The sequence below is a fragment of the Mobula hypostoma genome, chromosome 25 (genome assembly GCF_963921235.1).
Source record: "Mobula hypostoma chromosome 25, sMobHyp1.1, whole genome shotgun sequence".
Taxonomy (NCBI): domain Eukaryota; kingdom Metazoa; phylum Chordata; class Chondrichthyes; order Myliobatiformes; family Myliobatidae; genus Mobula; species Mobula hypostoma.
This window is the reverse complement of record NC_086121.1, coordinates 43,713,072-43,733,098: the sequence shown is the minus strand read 5'-3', so window position 1 is coordinate 43,733,098 and position 20,027 is coordinate 43,713,072. Positions and strand designations below refer to the sequence as shown.

Here is a 20,027-nt window from a genome sequence, read left to right as displayed (position 1 = left end):
AAAACTTATGTTCTGAGCTCTCTATAACTTGCATTTACCCATACTTACAATGTGATTGAGGGCAGGTGAATCGTATTCTGTAGTCTTGGCACATCTGATCACTTTGATCGTCGTTCCTACAGAAGAATCCACGAGCAACATTACACCTGTTCACCACAGAGAAGGAACATGTAATGGAGTCATTGAAGAAGCTCTCAATGCTTTTTGGAATGAAGTAATATTTGTGAAACAATATGAGCAGCTTTGTTACGTACGGTTCAATGTTCTCTCCAGTCTGTGAGGCTGGAACCCCTGATGTTGTCTCCACCTCACAGGCGATTGGATAAAGGCAGATGCGGTTGGGAAATTGAATATACAGATGGTTAAAAACTTCATAATCTCCCTCTCCTGATGGGTCATCAATGTTAAACCATTCAGTTTTGCATATTTTTGCTGAAGATGAGAAAAAAACGTTAAAACTTTACATTAATAGTGAACACATTTTGGTGGAACTTATCTGCTGACATTGTCGAGCATAGCATACATTCTGCATCAAAATGTATCATATCAACTTGCAGATGAGACCGCAATGTGTCAATGATAAATGATGTACTGGTCACTTTCCTTTACTCTTCCTGTCCCATAGTGACTGATGGGACTGTTTCCACTCAGCTCCCAGAGCAGGTCCTGACCCCTTCCAACAAGACAGGTACTGTACTGGATCTGCTGTTGAATGAGCCTGGCCATTTGACCGAATGTTCAGTGGCTGAGCAGTCAGGGAAAAGTGACTACAAACAGTTAATTTTTAAGATAGCTATCGTTAAGCTTAAGTCTGAAACCTATGGGAGAGTATTAAATAAGAGCAGTGTCACGGTCCCAACTGTTAATTCCTCTTATTCTCCTTATTCTCTTTTCCCATGTTCTCCTGGGCTCCTGGATTGTGGCACGTGATTCTCATCTAAACCTGCAGCATAAAATCCCTGGCTTTGCATCCACTCGTTGCCAGATTGTTGCTTCAGCCAGTGTGATAAGTATCGCCTGCCGTTGGTCTTTCCATTTAACGCTCCGTGTCAAGATAAGTGTTGCCTGCTGCCTGTCTCCTGTTTGCCGTTCAGCTCCAGCAGTGCCCTGTGTCAAGAAAAGTTTTGCCTGCCTCCTGCTCTTCCGTTCATCCGCGCTGTTTGCCGGTGTTAACCGTGTCTCTCGACTGCTTAGAATTGTGTGTTCTAAGTTCTGTTCCCGCGCTGTTTGCCTGTGTTAACCCAGTCTCAGTTAACAGGAGCATGGCATGTCGCCCGCAGCTCTCCCCCAGCCACGCTCATCCCCTTGTCTGCATCCCTGCTGTGCCTCATCTCGCCGTCCGTCTACATTCTCCGCTGGCTTAGTGGTTAATTGCCGTGTTCTCACTGTAGCGACCCGGTTTTGATCCACGGACCAGCCTCGCTCACTCCTCCGCTTTCCTCTATCTAACACCCGCTCCCCGGCCTTCCCTGCAACTATTAATAAACACACTTCTGATTACGCTACCTCTGTGTCAGTGTCCTGCGTTTGGGTTCACCCGTTCTCTCCGCGACAAGCAGGGCAAATTCAGAGAGCATTAGGCAGGAACTGTGGACAGTGAATTAGGAACAGCATTTTTGTGTATGTCCATATCCAACCTGTGGAGTGTGTTTAAAGACCGACTTCCCACAGTACAAAACAGGTACATTATGTTCCTGTCAGAAGAAGGGACAAAGATGGTAATGGAAGAGAACTTTGGATACTGAGAGAGGTGGTGAATTTAGATAAGAAGTAAAAGCTCAGGAAGATAAGATCAAGCACAACCCTTAAGGATTACAAGTAAGCCAGAAACAAACTCAAAAAAAATTAGAAAACCCAGAGGGGGCCATGAAAAATCATTGGCAAAGGGGAATAAAGAGAGTCCTCAGGCATTCTATACATACATCAGGAGGAAGAGGGTAAGTGGGGAGAAGGTTGAACCCCTCAACAATAGAGGGGAAACATTCAGCTGGATGTGGAGGATGTGGGTGAGTTCCTTAATGAGTAGTGACGAAAAAGAATGACTTGCAGGATAGGGAGTTCATTGCCAAATATAGTAACATGCTAGGGCATTTTGATTTAAGTGAGGTGAGATGTTGGATCTCTTAAAGAGCACTGAAGTGGGTAAGTTCCTGGTGTCTGGTGGAATATGTCATCTGGTTCGGATATGGCCCAAGTGCGGAGTGAGAGACACTGAAGCAAGTCGATACTTCACAGACTTTAATGCGACCAATGTTAAAGGGAAAAGAAAACAGTAAACGCTAGGCCAAAACAGGACCATTGACAAAAACTCTCGAATGGAAAATGAAACCTACGCTACGGCTGAAAAGAACAACTAAGAATAAAACAAATATCGCTAGTCTCCAGAGTCAGTTAACTCAACAGTCCAATTTCTCGGGCAAAGCGGAATGTAGATAACAAGGCGTAGCTGTGTCCAAGTCTTGACAAATACTACGACGGAATGAATGGAGTTAAATACTATCACAATGAAATCATGATTAGCTGACACGTGCATCTTTACAAGCGCAATTGCCCAATCTGATGTGCTGCTGAATCTGTGGTTGTGACTGGGCCCTCATCTCTAGGCACAGCCCCTGAGGCGCTACAGACCCACGTCCATTGGAAGTCCTGAAAGAGGGACTTGTCCAAGATGTCCTTCAGTGATGCTGGTAGATAAGTACCATGGTGTGCACTGCCAATATCAGAGCCAAAGACTTCCATGTAGAGAAAGAAAAAACAAGAGCTTAGACAGAGGTAGCTCAACCAAGTGACACCGTGAGACAAATCATTCTCAAAACAAGGACCCTCCGATTGGAGGTAATACAGCATCTGCTTCAAGAATAAAATGAACACAGAATCTGAATTTATCAAAATAAACTTAAACAGAAAGCACCAGAAACTGCATTACAAAGAGCGAGTCGCTCGAGAAAAACACAAGAAACTAAAACCATTAATAACTTTTAAGCAACAATTAACCAATTCAGGTGATCTAAAAACCCCAGAGCCCAAAAGCTCTCTGATGCCTTGCACAGGTCTGAAGTCACTACAGGACCCCCTTCTTTACAGCTGGCACCTGGTGTCCCAGGAAGATCTAAAAACTCGAGAGACCTGGGGAACGAGAGAGAGGCATGGGAACCCCAACAGACTGAGAGACCGGGGAATCCTGAGAGACTGGGGAACCCCAACAGACTGAGACAGCAGGGAAATCCTAAGGAGCTGATCTCTCTTGGGGCGCTGGATGGAGTAGGTCGCATTTTGGCTTTGCTCCGTTCATTTTTCAATCTTTTACCATCCTTTTACTACCTATATCAAAGTGTTTATAACACTTCTAAATGTTTGAATTTTGATTTTTAATTGATGGAAGTGACTACCAGAGGAAAAAATGTATTAGCTGAAGGTAAGGATGCCGGTAATGGAAATGGAAAGAAAGAAGGTGTTTTTGAACAGCCTAAACAGTCTCAACTTACTTTGAAGGCTATCTTGAAGCTCTTGGATGATAAATTCAATAAAAGATTTGCTATTTTGGAAGTATTGTTAAAGGAGATCATTGGTAGATTGGCAGTACTTAAGTTGGAGAGCGAAAAACAACAACAACAAATTTCCAAACTCGTTGAAGCTGGGAGACAGAGAGATCACAGGCTCGATCTATTGGAAAAGAAATTAACTTCAACCACTCAAACTCCGGAACAGTATATAGTTAAGACTATTGACTTGGAGAGTCGTAGTCAGAGACAGAATTTGCGAATAGTAGGACTTAGTGAAGACGTTGAGAGCGGTCACCTTACTAAATTGTTTTTCTCAATTTTTAATGGAGGTGTTGGGTTCCGATATTTTTCCTTCTCCCCCTATACTCAATCACACTCACCGGTCTTTAAGAGTTAAACCCCCTAAGGAGTTGAAACCCCAACCTGGGATACCCCGATTTCATTATGTGCATACTAAGGAGCATTTGATTCGAATTGCTTATCGAAAAGGGGTTATTGTGCATGCAGATCTCAGGTTTCATCTGGTTGAAGACTACAGTCCTGAGGTAATGCAAGAAAGATTGCTTTTTAAAGCGGTGATGTCCGAATTATATCAAAGAAATTTCCAACCAGCTCTGCTATTTCCAGCTTACCTAAGGGTTGTCCTGCCTGATAAATTGCGTAAATGGTTTAAATCCATGGACGAAGCACATCAATTTCTTGAGGATCAAAGTCCGAGCTCAGATATGTAATAAATTTGCTGTTTCTTTATGTTTCTATTCATTTGACTTATAAACTGGTGATGTCCGAGCTCTATTAGTAGATATCTGGCATGCTCAACATCCCATCGACAAGGACTATTCATATTATTCTCATGTTCACAAATCTTACAGTAGAATAAACTATTTTTGGTTGACTCTGATTTAATTTCTCGTGTTACTAATACAAAATATCATAATATATTAATCTCTGACCATAGCCCCTTGACAATGTCCCTAAATCTCTCCCTTCCGAAACGAATCTATTCCTGGCGTTTTAACCCTTCCCCTCTCACTGATAAGAGATCTATAGAAAACATCATCACCAGATTTCATAGAAATTAACGGTAATGGCAAGGTGTCAGATTCCACACTCTGGGAGACATTAAAAGTTGTAATTCGTGGGTATATAATTTCATATGAATCCGCTGCTAAGAGGGAGAGAGAAGGGCGATTATTAGAGGTTGCGAGTACGCTTCCAACCCTCGAAGCGACATACCAGGCTTCGAAATCCTCAGAAGATTATAATAAAATAATGAAGCTTAAATATGAGTACAATTGTATCTTGGGTAGTCAAATAAATAACCTCCTCTTAAAATTAAGACAAAAGCATTTTGAAATGGGGAACAAGCCTGGGGGGCTCCTGGTGCGGCAGCTTAGGGGTCCCCAAGCCTCAAGGTCAATCCAATCCACTGCATTAGATCAAGGGCAGGTACCCTGTTAACCAACCCCAAGGAGGTAAATGAATGTTTTAAAGAATTTTACAGTGAACTCTACACTTCTAAATGTGATGCCACTCAATCTGATGTGAATGACTTCTTTGACTCTCTTGTAATGCCGAAACATAGTGATGCTGCTAGGAAGGACTTAATTCTGACTTCACATTGGAAGAAATAACCTCTGCCTTTAAGTCATTTCTGTCCGGCAAGGCAGCTGGGCCGGATGGATTTGGCTGTGAATTTTATAAGGAATTTTGTGATATCCTCGCCCCATCTCTCCTCAGATAGATATCTTGCTCTAAGAGAGACAAAGCCTTGCCTAAAACATTGTACAAGGCTATCATTTCCCTCATTCTGAAGAAAGGTAAAGAGGAAACAGACCTGGCCAGCTATAGGCCCATTGCACTCCAGAACTTCGATAGAAAGGTAATCACTAAAATGCTGGCTAACCGGCTAAATAAGCATTTGTCACCTATCATTCATCCTGATCAGACCGGATTCACCCCGGGCAGGTTCTCTTTTCCAATGTCAGATGCCTCCTTAATACTATATATGCTGATCATGGGAAAGCTGGTGGGGCAGCAATCTATCCCTTGATGCACAGAAAGCTTTTGACCAAATTGAGTGACCTTACATGTTTGAGACACTGTACAGATTTGGGTTTATATGTGCTAAACATAGGTTGATACAATTTAAGGTAGTGCATAGGGCCCACATGCCTAAAGATAAACTAGCTCGTTTTTACTCTCATGTAAGTCCTGTTTGTGACAAATGGCCAGAAGATCCATTTTATTGAATTGTAAAGAGATCAATCCCCCTACCACATTTCAATGGTTTTCCCAAACTATATCTTGTTTAAATTTGGAAAAAATCAGAAGTGTCACTTTTGATCCTTCGGTTAAATTTGAAGAGACTTGGAGGCCATTTATTCAACACTTTCATATGATGTAGCTTGACCTTTTCCGAATCCTTTTTATTAACCTAAAATATATGGACAGGGGAGCGGAGTTAACGACATTAATGATTGTATTCGATGTAATATAATAGCCCAGCTTTGTTTAGTTTTGTTTAGTTCAGGTGTTGGTTTAGTTCAGTTTGGTTTTATTTATTTTGATGTTTTTTTTTCTTGATTTTTTAAATTTTTCTTTTTATCATGTTTAATTATATTAAGAGTTTGGGAGGCCTAATATACTTGTATTATCTGTAGTTTTTACTTGCATATGTCAATTACAAATAATATAACCCCAATCTCTTTGTATTAGTATTGTTGCTATGTTTATGAATTTGAAAATTAATAAAAATTTTGAAAAAGAAAGAAAGATTTAGGTTTGGCGAGTCATTTATATCCTGGGTAAAACAGCCCAATGTGTTCTATCATAGCCAATGGCGACAATTAACTACGTTTCCCCTACACCGTCAGTTCAGCAGGGTTACCTTCTCTCGCCGGCCCTTTTTGCCGTCGCGGTAGAGCCCCTCACCCAAAAAACAAGAAGTCGCCCAAATATTGTGGGTTTGAAAGTGGGAGGTATTGAAACACTTACTAGTTTGTATGCCGACAATATGATACTCTACTTACAAAACTCAGAAAAGTCAGTCCCCCTTCTAGATTTAATCACTTCTTTTGGCAGACTATCGGGATACTCAATCAATTGGACAAAAAGTGACTTTGTGCCCCTTTCCGACGTCTACACGCCAGGTTTTTTGGAAAGTGTCCTGTTTAAAGTAGTTAAAGATCACTTTACTTATCTTGGCTTGGCAATACCTAAAGATCCTAAACTAATATTTAAATTAAACTTCGCGGAGTTTATCTCAAAACTTAACAGATCATAGGAAGTTGGAAAACCCTACCTCTGTCTGGGATTGGTGGTATAAATTCAATTAAAATGGTTTCCCTTCATCTTTGTCAAAATCTCCCCATTTTTCTTAAATCAGCCTTCTTTAAAGAGTTGGACTCCTTATATCTGGAATTATAAGAATCACAGGATTTTGAAAATTCATTTGCAAAAGCCCAAGTCTGAAGGAGGGCTGGGATTACCTGTACTCAGACACTAGCACTGGGCTGTCAATGTTAGGGCTCTAATGTTCTGGCAACAGGGGCTCTGGATAACTTAGCCCCTGGGGCCCCCTTGTGGCTATGTATGGAGTCTAACTCTGTTGTCAACTCCTCCTTGCCAGCCATGCTGTTCTCTAAGTTAGAAAAGCCTGGGACTTCAAAAAGTCTAAGTTTCGCTTTGAAGAACTCCATCAGAATTCTAAATCAGATTAGGAGCGTTCTGAATCTACCAGAGACCTCTGTACAAAGACCGATCGGTTTCAATCACACCTTTCTACCCTCATGATCAGACAAAACCTACCATGCTTGGAGGGAGAAGGGTCCAGTTTCTATCGAAGACCTGTACATAGAGGGACGGTTTGCAACTTTTAGTTTGCTGGAAGAGAAATTTGAGCTGCCTCATTTGCACTTTTTTCGTGGCTTACAAATTAGACCAATCCAAGATTTGTAATTTTGAAATCCTTCCAGGGAAGCATATATTTTTTGATATCTTAAAGAACTCTCCTGACTCCAGGCATCTCGTTCCTAAGTTTGTACCTTTGTTTGATGGTTGTACTATAGCCTCTACTGTGAAGATCAGGGAGGCCTGGGAGAGAGGAATTGGGCATTGAACTATCTGAAGCTGCCTGGTACAAGAGTTTGTCTATGATACAGGCTTGCTCTGTTAATAGCAGACACCAACTGATCCAGTTCAAAGTTGTCAACTGTCTTCACTATTCTAATCTCAGGTTGCACAGGATTTAGTTTTTGTCTCGCCAATGTGTGATAGATGTCACACACTTTTTGGTTTTGCCCTTCACTGACTGGATTCTGGTCCAAAATATTTGACTGGTACTAAGAAGCCTATAAAAGATCCTTCTCCTTGGAAGCTGGTCTTGTCAACTTTGGCTGTTCGCAATCCACTCTATGCTTCCCTACAGCCATACAACAGTCTCTGATGCTGGGAACAACAGTTGCTAAAAGACTTAGCTTGAGGGAATGGAAATCACCCTTTCCCCCTTCCTTTCGGAGATGGATGGCAGACATGACCTCAGTCATACAGATGGAGAGACTCAGGTTCTTGAGAACCAATTCAATTACAAATTTTTCAGCTATCTGGGATCCATTTCTTGCCTACCTAGACGAGGCCAGGGCAGATAAACAATTTTCCACCAGCTAATCTCTCACGGGCCTCATTCGAGAATTAATCTTTAGCACTTTTGAGCACTTGGTACAACAGACATCCCTCTAATGTCATGCCCTTTTTATTCCCTTTCTTTTATTATTTTCTTTTTACACATGTCTGAGCTTATATGTTCTTGTTGATTTTATTGTTCTTGAAAAATTTGAAAGTAAAGTATTTTAAAAAAAAGAAAATTATTATCTGTTTATATATGTCAATCATCACCCAGCCAAAATGTGGGAGCGTCTTCTCTCTCCACAAGGGCTTCAATTGTCACCCACGGCAAAACAGGAGTGTGTGTAAGGCATTCTCAATCCCAAAGAATTGTACGGAAAGAAGTATTCAAGACAGCGGTTACAAGAATTTTGGAAAATTCAGAAGTGAGCATTGATACCTAAAGGAAGAAGTTTGCAGAGTGAATGATCACCTCTGAAGACATTAAATCAGCTGACTGTCCAGCTTTTCTCTTCCGACATGTTCTGAAACCAATAATCACCATTGCCCTGTTCAGTATTGCAGCTACTGACTGAAGATGGATAATAAGAATTACATTAATAGTAAATGCAGTTCCTGATAGAACTCATCTGCTGTCTTTATAAATGTAGAAATATATTTGGTATCAGAATGCATTACACCAACCTGCATATGAGAGCGCAATGTGTGACACAATCTCTGATGTGCTGTTCAGTTTCCCGAACCCATCTTGTCCAATGGTGGCTACTGACAAGAACAATATCTCCTCAACTCCAGAACTGATCCTGACCCCTTCACACGTGCTTCGTACACCCTCTCCTCAATCAACCTCCAGCTTTCATTATTATCAGCTTGTCATCAGTATCACAATTGTCCCATAAAAGAACGTATACTTTTGTTTTGCTTTCTACTGAATTTGGAACTCCTGTGTCCCAATGATATGAAAATTTTGCATAGTTTTCTTTGTTCCTCACAGGAAAATTTTGTTCCTGAGTTCTGACCAGTTTGCCTTCAAGTGACTTGTACATGTCGGATGTGGATAAACCCAGCAACAGATTCTCCATATCTTCCCTCCTCAGCTGTTTCCTTGTGCTACTGTGCCTAGCTTTTCCCCTTTGTTTCACTCGCTCATGATTTCAGTCTTCACCTGAAACTGATCGATACCAAAACAATGCTAAATCTGATCGATTTGCAACCACTGTCCACAAAAAATTTGTTCATTGAAAACTCCATTCACAAGGCAAGACACAGTTCCCTAACTTCCCCTAGTACAGCAATGACCTAAATATATCACTTCTGAATGAAACCTGGGAGTTCTCAAAGACTGGCAAATATACGCAGCAATTATTGTTTGCTAAGAAGACCCACTCTCTGTTTCAAGATTATTAAAGTCAAAAAACTCTTCAAGCTAGACACAATGTCGTCTGATAGAGCTTTGAAATGCAGTTAAAATTTGCAATATTTAAGATTTGAAAGATATACTCACTAGGAGTTGCAGTAGAACCAGCACCTGAAAGCAGAAAAAAAACAATTTATTTAATTATAATTTGAAAACCATTAACAGTTATTAAAGGTCAGCTTTTACATTGTGTAGTCCTCACATCACACGGCAGGTTCAGCATTTACCTCGGGTCACTAATCGGGAGAGAAGTTTAAACATTCCTGCTGCAAAAGCACAGTCAAATAAGGCTTGCTTAAGGTTGGGGTGACTGGATTCCTGGACCACATGAACACTTTGGAGATAAATGAATTTGCGACCTCACTCTATCCCGTCCCACCCACGGGGAATTTTGTAAATATGTCTGCATAAAGAGTGTTCTACAAGGATGCACATAGCTCACCAGACGTTGCTTTCAAACAGCAGTCAGAGAAAGTTAACCACTTGGAACTGGCGAAAGGGGGATTAAATGGCATCGGAGCCCACTTGACTCATGAAATTCCTGCTCTGTACTGACCCAGAAAATTACGGACTGGTTGATGATCTAAATGCATCCAATTATTGCAGGAGGAAAAGATGGAGCTGTGTTTCACATTAATTGTCATCAAGGAGATCTTGAAATACAAACAATGAGGCTTGACAGAGCCTTTTTACTGCAGTCACAGTTACGCTTTTAGAATAGGAAGAATATACTCACCTGGAGACGTAGTAGATGCATTACCTTAAAGCAAAAAGAAAAAAGTTCAGTTAATTATAATTTGGAAATTATTATCTGTTTATATATGTCAATCATCACCGACCGTTCATGAAAGACCATTGATAACATCTAAAACCGTAAAACTTTTATTTTCATGTTGACTCAACATGTCTCCTCTCAGTGCTATTTATATTGATGGATGACATTGAGCAGTTCATCTGTCCAATTCCTTCCGAATACAATTTTGAGAGTGGTAAGTCTTGGTGCCCTGAACTAACGTACCTCACTGGAATTATACTGTCTTCACATATTAATTGTTATCTGTCCCTCTCTCAGGGACTTCTGTAGCTATGTCTACATAACGCACGTTGCACCTGGTAGCACATAGGTCCAGTGACGTTCGTATCAAGCAGCAGTCAAATCTCAGTTGACCACTTGGACCTGGCGATAGGTGAAGGCAACAGCATGAGATGTCACTAGACAATTGTGATTCCTCTGCCAGACTAATGTAGATAATGAAGGACAAATTAAATGAGATGATTTCAATGCATCTAATTGCTTCAGAAGGAAATGTCTCATGAAAATATCGTCGTTGCATTGTAACTGTGTTGCAAGTTTATTACTCTCAAGCAGCCCTTCAAACCAGACATGATGTTGCTTGATGGAGCTTTTGTACTGTAGTCAAAGTTTATCCCATTAGAATAGGAAGAATATTCTCACCTGTAGTTGTTGCAGGTGTGGGACCTAAAAGCAGAAACAGAGCAATTCAGTTAATTAAAATTTGAAAAGTGGTGACAGTTTAGATACATCAATCATCACCCGGCTGAAACGAAGTCTTCTCTTCATATGGGCATCATCAGTCATTTGAGGCACCACAAAACTGGAGTAAGGCACTGTTAGTTCCAAATGATGGTAAAATAATGTGTTTCCAAGACTGGGGTTACTCAAATTTTTGGACAATATGGATTTGGCCTGGACAGCTATGGTAAGAGGGCGGGAGAGTGAATGTTCGGTTCTGAACACATTAAATCAGCTGACTGTTCAACCCTTCTTCTTCCAAGGCTTATGTTCTGAAATCTATGATCACCATTGGCCCATTCATGTTTTTCAGCTACTGACTGATTATGGGAAATAAGAATTACATTAATAATGAATACACATTCTGGAGGTACTCATCTGCTGTCTAAGTTGAGCACAGTAGACATGCAACAATATTTTGTATCAGAATGCATGACATCAACTTGCACATGAGATCCCAATGTGTTACAGAATCACTGATGTGCTGCTCACTTCCCTTTACCCCTCGTGTTCCATGATGGCTGATGTGAAGATCTGTTTCCCCTCAGCTCCAGAACTGGTCCTGACCCCTTCGCAAATGCCGTCATCCACCCTGTCCTCAATAAAGCTCCAGCTTTCCGTATTACCAGCGGATTATCAGAATCAGAATTGTCATTGTCATCCAAATTCTTGTCCATGTTTGCTATATCTCCTTCTAACAATATCTCCTCCTTTATTCACACGTCATCTCTCCATCAATACTTCAATGTGCCTCATCAGCCATTATCTGTGACAAGTACAATCTGCACTCCTTTGCCTTCAATAGGTGTGAAATGGTATCCACAAAGCTGTCAGTGGCATGTGTAATGCACATGGGAAATAAGTTGTGGGCGGTTCGGGTCTCCAAATGGATCAGCTGTCTTTGGCATTGGAGCAGGTAATAAAGGAGGTCTTTTCTCTTGAAAGATTCTCTTTACATGGTTACATGGAAGTGAGCATAGATAGCTATAGTAAGAGGGTGGCAGAGGGATTGATCAGCTCAGACCACATTAAATCAGCTAGAGGTCCACATTTTTTTCTAAAACTTATGTTCTGAGCTCTCTATAACTTGCATTTACCCATACTTACAATGTGATTGAGGGCAGGTGAATCGTATTCTGTAGTCTTGGCACATCTGATCACTTTGATCGTCGTTCCTACAGAAGAATCCACGAGCAACATTACACCTGTTCACCACAGAGAAGGAACATGTAATGGAGTCATTGAAGAAGCTCTCAATGCTTTTTGGAATGAAGTAATATTTGTGAAACAATATGAGCAGCTTTGTTACGTACGGTTCAATGTTCTCTCCAGTCTGTGAGGCTGGAACCCCTGATGTTGTCTCCACCTCACAGGCGATTGGATAAAGGCAGATGCGGTTGGGAAATTGAATATACAGATGGTTAAAAACTTCATAATCTCCCTCTCCTGATGGGTCATCAATGTTAAACCATTCAGTTTTGCATATTTTTGCTGAAGATGAGAAAAAAACGTTAAAACTTTACATTAATAGTGAACACATTTTGGTGGAACTTATCTGCTGACATTGTCGAGCATAGCATACATTCTGCATCAAAATGTATCATATCAACTTGCAGATGAGACCGCAATGTGTCAATGATAAATGATGTACTGGTCACTTTCCTTTACTCTTCCTGTCCCATAGTGACTGATGGGACTGTTTCCACTCAGCTCCCAGAGCAGGTCCTGACCCCTTCCAACAAGACAGGTACTGTACTGGATCTGCTGTTGAATGAGCCTGGCCATTTGACCGAATGTTCAGTGGCTGAGCAGTCAGGGAAAAGTGACTACAAACAGTTAATTTTTAAGATAGCTATCGTTAAGCTTAAGTCTGAAACCTATGGGAGAGTATTAAATAAGAGCAGTGTCACGGTCCCAACTGTTAATTCCTCTTATTCTCCTTATTCTCTTTTCCCATGTTCTCCTGGGCTCCTGGATTGTGGCACGTGATTCTCATCTAAACCTGCAGCATAAAATCCCTGGCTTTGCATCCACTCGTTGCCAGATTGTTGCTTCAGCCAGTGTGATAAGTATTGCCTGCCGTTGGTCTTTCCATTTAACGCTCCGTGTCAAGATAAGTGTTGCCTGCTGCCTGTCTCCTGTTTGCCGTTCAGCTCCAGCAGTGCCCTGTGTCAAGAAAAGTTTTGCCTGCCTCCTGCTCTTCCGTTCATCCGCGCTGTTTGCCGGTGTTAACCGTGTCTCTCGACTGCTTAGAATTGTGTGTTCTAAGTTCTGTTCCCGCGCTGTTTGCCTGTGTTAACCCAGTCTCAGTTAACAGGAGCATGGCATGTCGCCCGCAGCTCTCCCCCAGCCACGCTCATCCCCTTGTCTGCATCCCTGCTGTGCCTCATCTTGCCGTCCGTCTACATTCTCCGCTGGCTTAGTGGTTAATTGCCGTGTTCTCACTGTAGCGACCCGGTTTTGATCCACGGACCAGCCTCGCTCACTCCTCCGCTTTCCTCTATCTAACCCCCGCTCCCCGGCCTTCCCTGCAACTATTAATAAACACACTTCTGATTACGCTACCTCTGTGTCAGTGTCCTGCGTTTGGGTTCACCCGTTCTCTCCGCGACAAGCAGGGCAAATTCAGAGAGCATTAGGCAGGAACTGTGGACAGTGAATTAGGAACAGCATTTTTGTGTATGTCCATATCCAACCTGTGGAGTGTGTTTAAAGACCGACTTCCCACAGTACAAAACAGGTACATTATGTTCCTGTCAGAAGAAGGGACAAAGATGGTAATGGAAGAGAACTTTGGATACTGAGAGAGGTGGTGAATTTAGATAAGAAGTAAAAGCTCAGGAAGATAAGATCAAACACAACCCTTAAGGATTACAAGTAAGCCAGAAACAAACTCAAAAAAAATTAGAAAACCCAGAGGGGGCCATGAAAAATCATTGGCAAAGGGGAATAAAGAGAGTCCTCAGGCATTCTATACATACATCAGGAGGAAGAGGGTAAGTGGGGAGAAGGTTGAACCCCTCAACAATAGAGGGGAAACATTCAGCTGGATGTGGAGGATGTGGGTGAGTTCCTTAATGAGTAGTGACGAAAAAGAATGACTTGCAGGATAGGGAGTTCATTGCCAAATATAGTAACATGCTAGGGCATTTTGATGTAAGTGAGGTGAGATGTTGGATCTCTTAAAGAGCACTGAAGTGGGTAAGTTCCTGGTGTCTGGTGGAATATGTCATCTGGTTCGGATATGGCCCAAGTGCGGAGTGAGAGACACTGAAGCAAGTCGATACTTCACAGACTTTAATGCGACCAATGTTAAAGGGAAAAGAAAACAGTAAACGCTAGGCCAAAACAGGACCATTGACAAAAACTCTCGAATGGAAAATGAAACCTACGCTACGGCTGAAAAGAACAACTAAGAATAAAACAAATATCGCTAGTCTCCAGAGTCAGTTAACTCAACAGTCCAATTTCTCGGGCAAAGCGGAATGTAGATAACAAGGCGTAGCTGTGTCCAAGTCTTGACAAATACTACGACGGAATGAATGGAGTTAAATACTATCACAATGAAATCATGATTAGCTGACACGTGCATCTTTACAAGCGCAATTGCCCAATCTGATGTGCTGCTGAATCTGTGGTTGTGACTGGGCCCTCATCTCTAGGCACAGCCCCTGAGGCGCTACAGACCCACGTCCATTGGAAGTCCTGAAAGAGGGACTTGTCCAAGATGTCCTTCAGTGATGCTGGTAGATAAGTACCATGGTGTGCACTGCAATTCAGCTATAAAGAAAAGTCAGCCCTGAGGCGTACAGACCACGTCCATTGGAAGTCCTGAAAAGGGACTTGTCCAAGATGTCCTTCAGTGATGCTGGTAGATAAGTACCATGGTGTGCACTGCCAATATCAGAGCCAAAGACTTCCATGTAGAGAAAGAAAAAACAAGAGCTTAGACAGAGGTAGCTCAACCAAGTGACACCGTGAGACAAATCATTCTCAAAACAAGGACCCTCCGATTGGAGGTAATACAGCATCTGCTTCAAGAATAAAATGAACACAGAATCTGAATTTATCAAAATAAACTTAAACAGAAAGCACCAGAAACTGCATTACAAAGAGCGAGTCGCTCGAGAAAAACACAAGAAACTAAAACCATTAATAACTTTTAAGCAACAATTAACCAATTCAGGTGATCTAAAAACCCCAGAGCCCAAAAGCTCTCTGATGCCTTGCACAGGTCTGAAGTCACTACAGGACCCCCTTCTTTACAGCTGGCACCTGGTGTCCCAGGAAGATCTAAAAACTCGAGAGACCTGGGGAACGAGAGAGAGGCATGGGAACCCCAACAGACTGAGAGACCGGGGAATCCTGAGAGACTGGGGAACCCCAACAGACTGAGACAGCAGGGAAATCCTAAGGAGCTGATCTCTCTTGGGGCGCTGGATGGAGTAGGTCGCATTTTGGCTTTGCTCCGTTCATTTTTCAATCTTTTACCATCCTTTTACTACCTATATCAAAGTGTTTATAACACTTCTAAATGTTTGAATTTTGATTTTTAATTGATGGAAGTGACTACCAGAGGAAAAAATGTATTAGCTGAAGGTAAGGATGCCGGTAATGGAAATGGAAAGAAAGAAGGTGTTTTTGAACAGCCTAAACAGTCTCAACTTACTTTGAAGGCTATCTTGAAGCTCTTGGATGATAAATTCAATAAAAGATTTGCTATTTTGGAAGTATTGTTAAAGGAGATCATTGGTAGATTGGCAGTACTTAAGTTGGAGAGCGAAAAACAACAACAACAAATTTCCAAACTCGTTGAAGCTGGGAGACAGAGAGATCACAGGCTCGATCTATTGGAAAAGAAATTAACTTCAACCACTCAAACTCCGGAACAGTATATAGTTAAGACTATTGACTTGGAGAGTCGTAGTCAGAGACAGAATTTGCGAATAGTAGGACTTAGTGAAGACGTTGAGAGCGGTCACCTTACTAAATTGTTTTTCTCAATTTTTAATGGAGGTGTTGGGTTCCGATATTTTTCCTTCTCCCCCTATACTCAATCACACTCACCGGTCTTTAAGAGTTAAACCCCCTAAGGAGTTGAAACCCCAACCTGGGATACCCCGATTTCATTATGTGCATACTAAGGAGCATTTGATTCGAATTGCTTATCGAAAAGGGGTTATTGTGCATGCAGATCTCAGGTTTCATCTGGTTGAAGACTACAGTCCTGAGGTAATGCAAGAAAGATTGCTTTTTAAAGCGGTGATGTCCGAATTATATCAAAGAAATTTCCAACCAGCTCTGCTATTTCCAGCTTACCTAAGGGTTGTCCTGCCTGATAAATTGCGTAAATGGTTTAAATCCATGGACGAAGCACATCAATTTCTTGAGGATCAAAGTCCAGCTAGATATGTAATAAATTTGCTGTTTCTTTATGTTTCTATTCATTTGCTTATAAAGGTATGTCATAGATTAATCTGGTTGAAGACTACAGTCCTGAGGTAATGCAAGAAAGATTGCTTTTTAAAGCGGTGATGTCCGAATTATATCAAAGAAATTTCCAACCAGCTCTGCTATTTCCAGCTTACCTAAGGGTTGTCCTGCCTGATAAATTGCGTAAATGGTTTAAATCCATGGACGAAGCACATCAATTTCTTGAGGATCAAAGTCCGAGCTCAGATATGTAATAAATTTGCTGTTTCTTTATGTTTCTATTCATTTGACTTATAAACTGGTGATGTCCGAGCTCTATTAGTAGATATCTGGCATGCTCAACATCCCATCGACAAGGACTATTCATATTATTCTCATGTTCACAAATCTTACAGTAGAATAAACTATTTTTGGTTGACTCTGATTTAATTTCTCGTGTTACTAATACAAAATATCATAATATATTAATCTCTGACCATAGCCCCTTGACAATGTCCCTAAATCTCTCCCTTCCGAAACGAATCTATTCCTGGCGTTTTAACCCTTCCCCTCTCACTGATAAGAGATCTATAGAAAACATCATCACCAGATTTCATAGAAATTAACGGTAATGGCAAGGTGTCAGATTCCACACTCTGGGAGACATTAAAAGTTGTAATTCGTGGGTATATAATTTCATATGAATCCGCTGCTAAGAGGGAGAGAGAAGGGCGATTATTAGAGGTTGCGAGTACGCTTCCAACCCTCGAAGCGACATACCAGGCTTCGAAATCCTCAGAAGATTATAATAAAATAATGAAGCTTAAATATGAGTACAATTGTATCTTGGGTAGTCAAATAAATAACCTCCTCTTAAAATTAAGACAAAAGCATTTTGAAATGGGGAACAAGCCTGGGGGGCTCCTGGTGCGGCAGCTTAGGGGTCCCCAAGCCTCAAGGTCAATCCAATCCACTGCATTAGATCAAGGGCAGGTACCCTGTTAACCAACCCCAAGGAGGTAAATGAATGTTTTAAAGAATTTTACAGTGAACTCTACACTTCTAAATGTGATGCCACTCAATCTGATGTGAATGACTTCTTTGACTCTCTTGTAATGCCGAAACATAGTGATGCTGCTAGGAAGGACTTAATTCTGACTTCACATTGGAAGAAATAACCTCTGCCTTTAAGTCATTTCTGTCCGGCAAGGCAGCTGGGCCGGATGGATTTGGCTGTGAATTTTATAAGGAATTTTGTGATATCCTCGCCCCATCTCTCCTCAGATAGATATCTTGCTCTAAGAGAGACAAAGCCTTGCCTAAAACATTGTACAAGGCTATCATTTCCCTCATTCTGAAGAAAGGTAAAGAGGAAACAGACCTGGCCAGCTATAGGCCCATTGCACTCCAGAACTTCGATAGAAAGGTAATCACTAAAATGCTGGCTAACCGGCTAAATAAGCATTTGTCACCTATCATTCATCCTGATCAGACCGGATTCACCCCGGGCAGGTTCTCTTTTCCAATGTCAGATGCCTCCTTAATACTATATATGCTGATCATGGGAAAGCTGGTGGGGCAGCAATCTATCCCTTGATGCACAGAAAGCTTTTGACCAAATTGAGTGACCTTACATGTTTGAGACACTGTACAGATTTGGGTTTATATGTGCTAAACATAGGTTGATACAATTTAAGGTAGTGCATAGGGCCCACATGCCTAAAGATAAACTAGCTCGTTTTTACTCTCATGTAAGTCCTGTTTGTGACAAATGGCCAGAAGATCCATTTTATTGAATTGTAAAGAGATCAATCCCCCTACCACATTTCAATGGTTTTCCCAAACTATATCTTGTTTAAATTTGGAAAAAATCAGAAGTGTCACTTTTGATCCTTCGGTTAAATTTGAAGAGACTTGGAGGCCATTTATTCAACACTTTCATATGATGTAGCTTGACCTTTTCCGAATCCTTTTTATTAACCTAAAATATATGGACAGGGGAGCGGAGTTAACGACATTAATGATTGTATTCGATGTAATATAATAGCCCAGCTTTGTTTAGTTTTGTTTAGTTCAGGTGTTGGTTTAGTTCAGTTTGGTTTTATTTATTTTGATGTTTTTTTTTCTTGATTTTTTAAATTTTTCTTTTTATCATGTTTAATTATATTAAGAGTTTGGGAGGCCTAATATACTTGTATTATCTGTAGTTTTTACTTGCATATGTCAATTACAAATAATATAACCCCAATCTCTTTGTATTAGTATTGTTGCTATGTTTATGAATTTGAAAATTAATAAAAATTTTGAAAAAGAAAGAAAGATTTAGGTTTGGCGAGTCATTTATATCCTGGGTAAAACAGCCCAATGTGTTCTATCATAGCCAATGGCGACAATTAACTACGTTTCCCCTACACCGTCAGTTCAGCAGGGTTACCTTCTCTCGCCGGCCCTTTTTGCCGTCGCGGTAGAGCCCCTCACCCAAAAAACAAGAAGTCGCCCAAATATTGTGGGTTTGAAAGTGGGAGGTATTGAAACACTTACTAGTTTGTATGCCGACAATATGATACTCTACTTACAAAACTCAGAAAAGTCAGTCCCCCTTCTAGATTTAATCACTTCTTTTGGCAGACTATCGGGATACTCAATCAATTGGACAAAAAGTGACTTTGTGCCCCTTTCCGACGTCTACACGCCAGGTTTTTTGGAAAGTGTCCTGTTTAAAGTAGTTAAAGATCACTTTACTTATCTTGGCTTGGCAATACCTAAAGATCCTAAACTAATATTTAAATTAAACTTCGCGGAGTTTATCTCAAAACTTAACAGATCATAGGAAGTTGGAAAACCCTACCTCTGTCTGGGATTGGTGGTATAAATTCAATTAAAATGGTTTCCCTTCATCTTTGTCAAAATCTCCCCATTTTTCTTAAATCAGCCTTCTTTAAAGAGTTGGACTCCTTATATCTGGAATTATAAGAATCACAGGTTTTATTTATTTTGATGTTTTTTTTTCTTGATTTTTTAAATTTTTCTTTTTATCATGTTTAATTATATTAAGAGTTTGGGAGGCCTAATATACTTGTATTATCTGTAGTTTTTACTTGCATATGTCAATTACAAATAATATAACCCCAATCTCTTTGTATTAGTATTGTTGCTATGTTTATGAATTTGAAAATTAATAAAAATTTTGAAAAAGAAAGAAAGATTTAGGTTTGGCGAGTCATTTATATCCTGGGTAAAACAGCCCAATGTGTTCTATCATAGCCAATGGCGACAATTAACTACGTTTCCCCTACACCGTCAGTTCAGCAGGGTTACCTTCTCTCGCCGGCCCTTTTTGCCGTCGCGGTAGAGCCCCTCACCCAAAAAACAAGAAGTCGCCCAAATATTGTGGGTTTGAAAGTGGGAGGTATTGAAACACTTACTAGTTTGTATGCCGACAATATGATACTCTACTTACAAAACTCAGAAAAGTCAGTCCCCCTTCTAGATTTAATCACTTCTTTTGGCAGACTATCGGGATACTCAATCAATT

At 40.8% G+C, this 20,027-nt stretch overlaps 1 protein-coding gene across 1 annotated transcript in view; it reads right to left on the bottom strand.

Moving 5' to 3' along the window:
• Positions 1-20,027, bottom strand: part of LOC134337688 (mucin-2-like) — a 221,663-nt gene that overhangs the window by 26,014 nt on the left and 175,622 nt on the right. The window contains exons 21-27 of the mRNA XM_063032880.1: positions 12,394-12,571; positions 12,188-12,285; positions 11,003-11,026; positions 10,283-10,306; positions 9,634-9,657; positions 255-432; positions 49-146 (exon numbers count right to left, since the gene is read on the bottom strand). Coding sequence (XP_062888950.1) covers positions 49-146; positions 255-432; positions 9,634-9,657; positions 10,283-10,306; positions 11,003-11,026; positions 12,188-12,285; positions 12,394-12,571 — 624 coding nt within the window. The remainder of the gene's footprint in view (positions 1-48; positions 147-254; positions 433-9,633; positions 9,658-10,282; positions 10,307-11,002; positions 11,027-12,187; positions 12,286-12,393; positions 12,572-20,027) is intronic.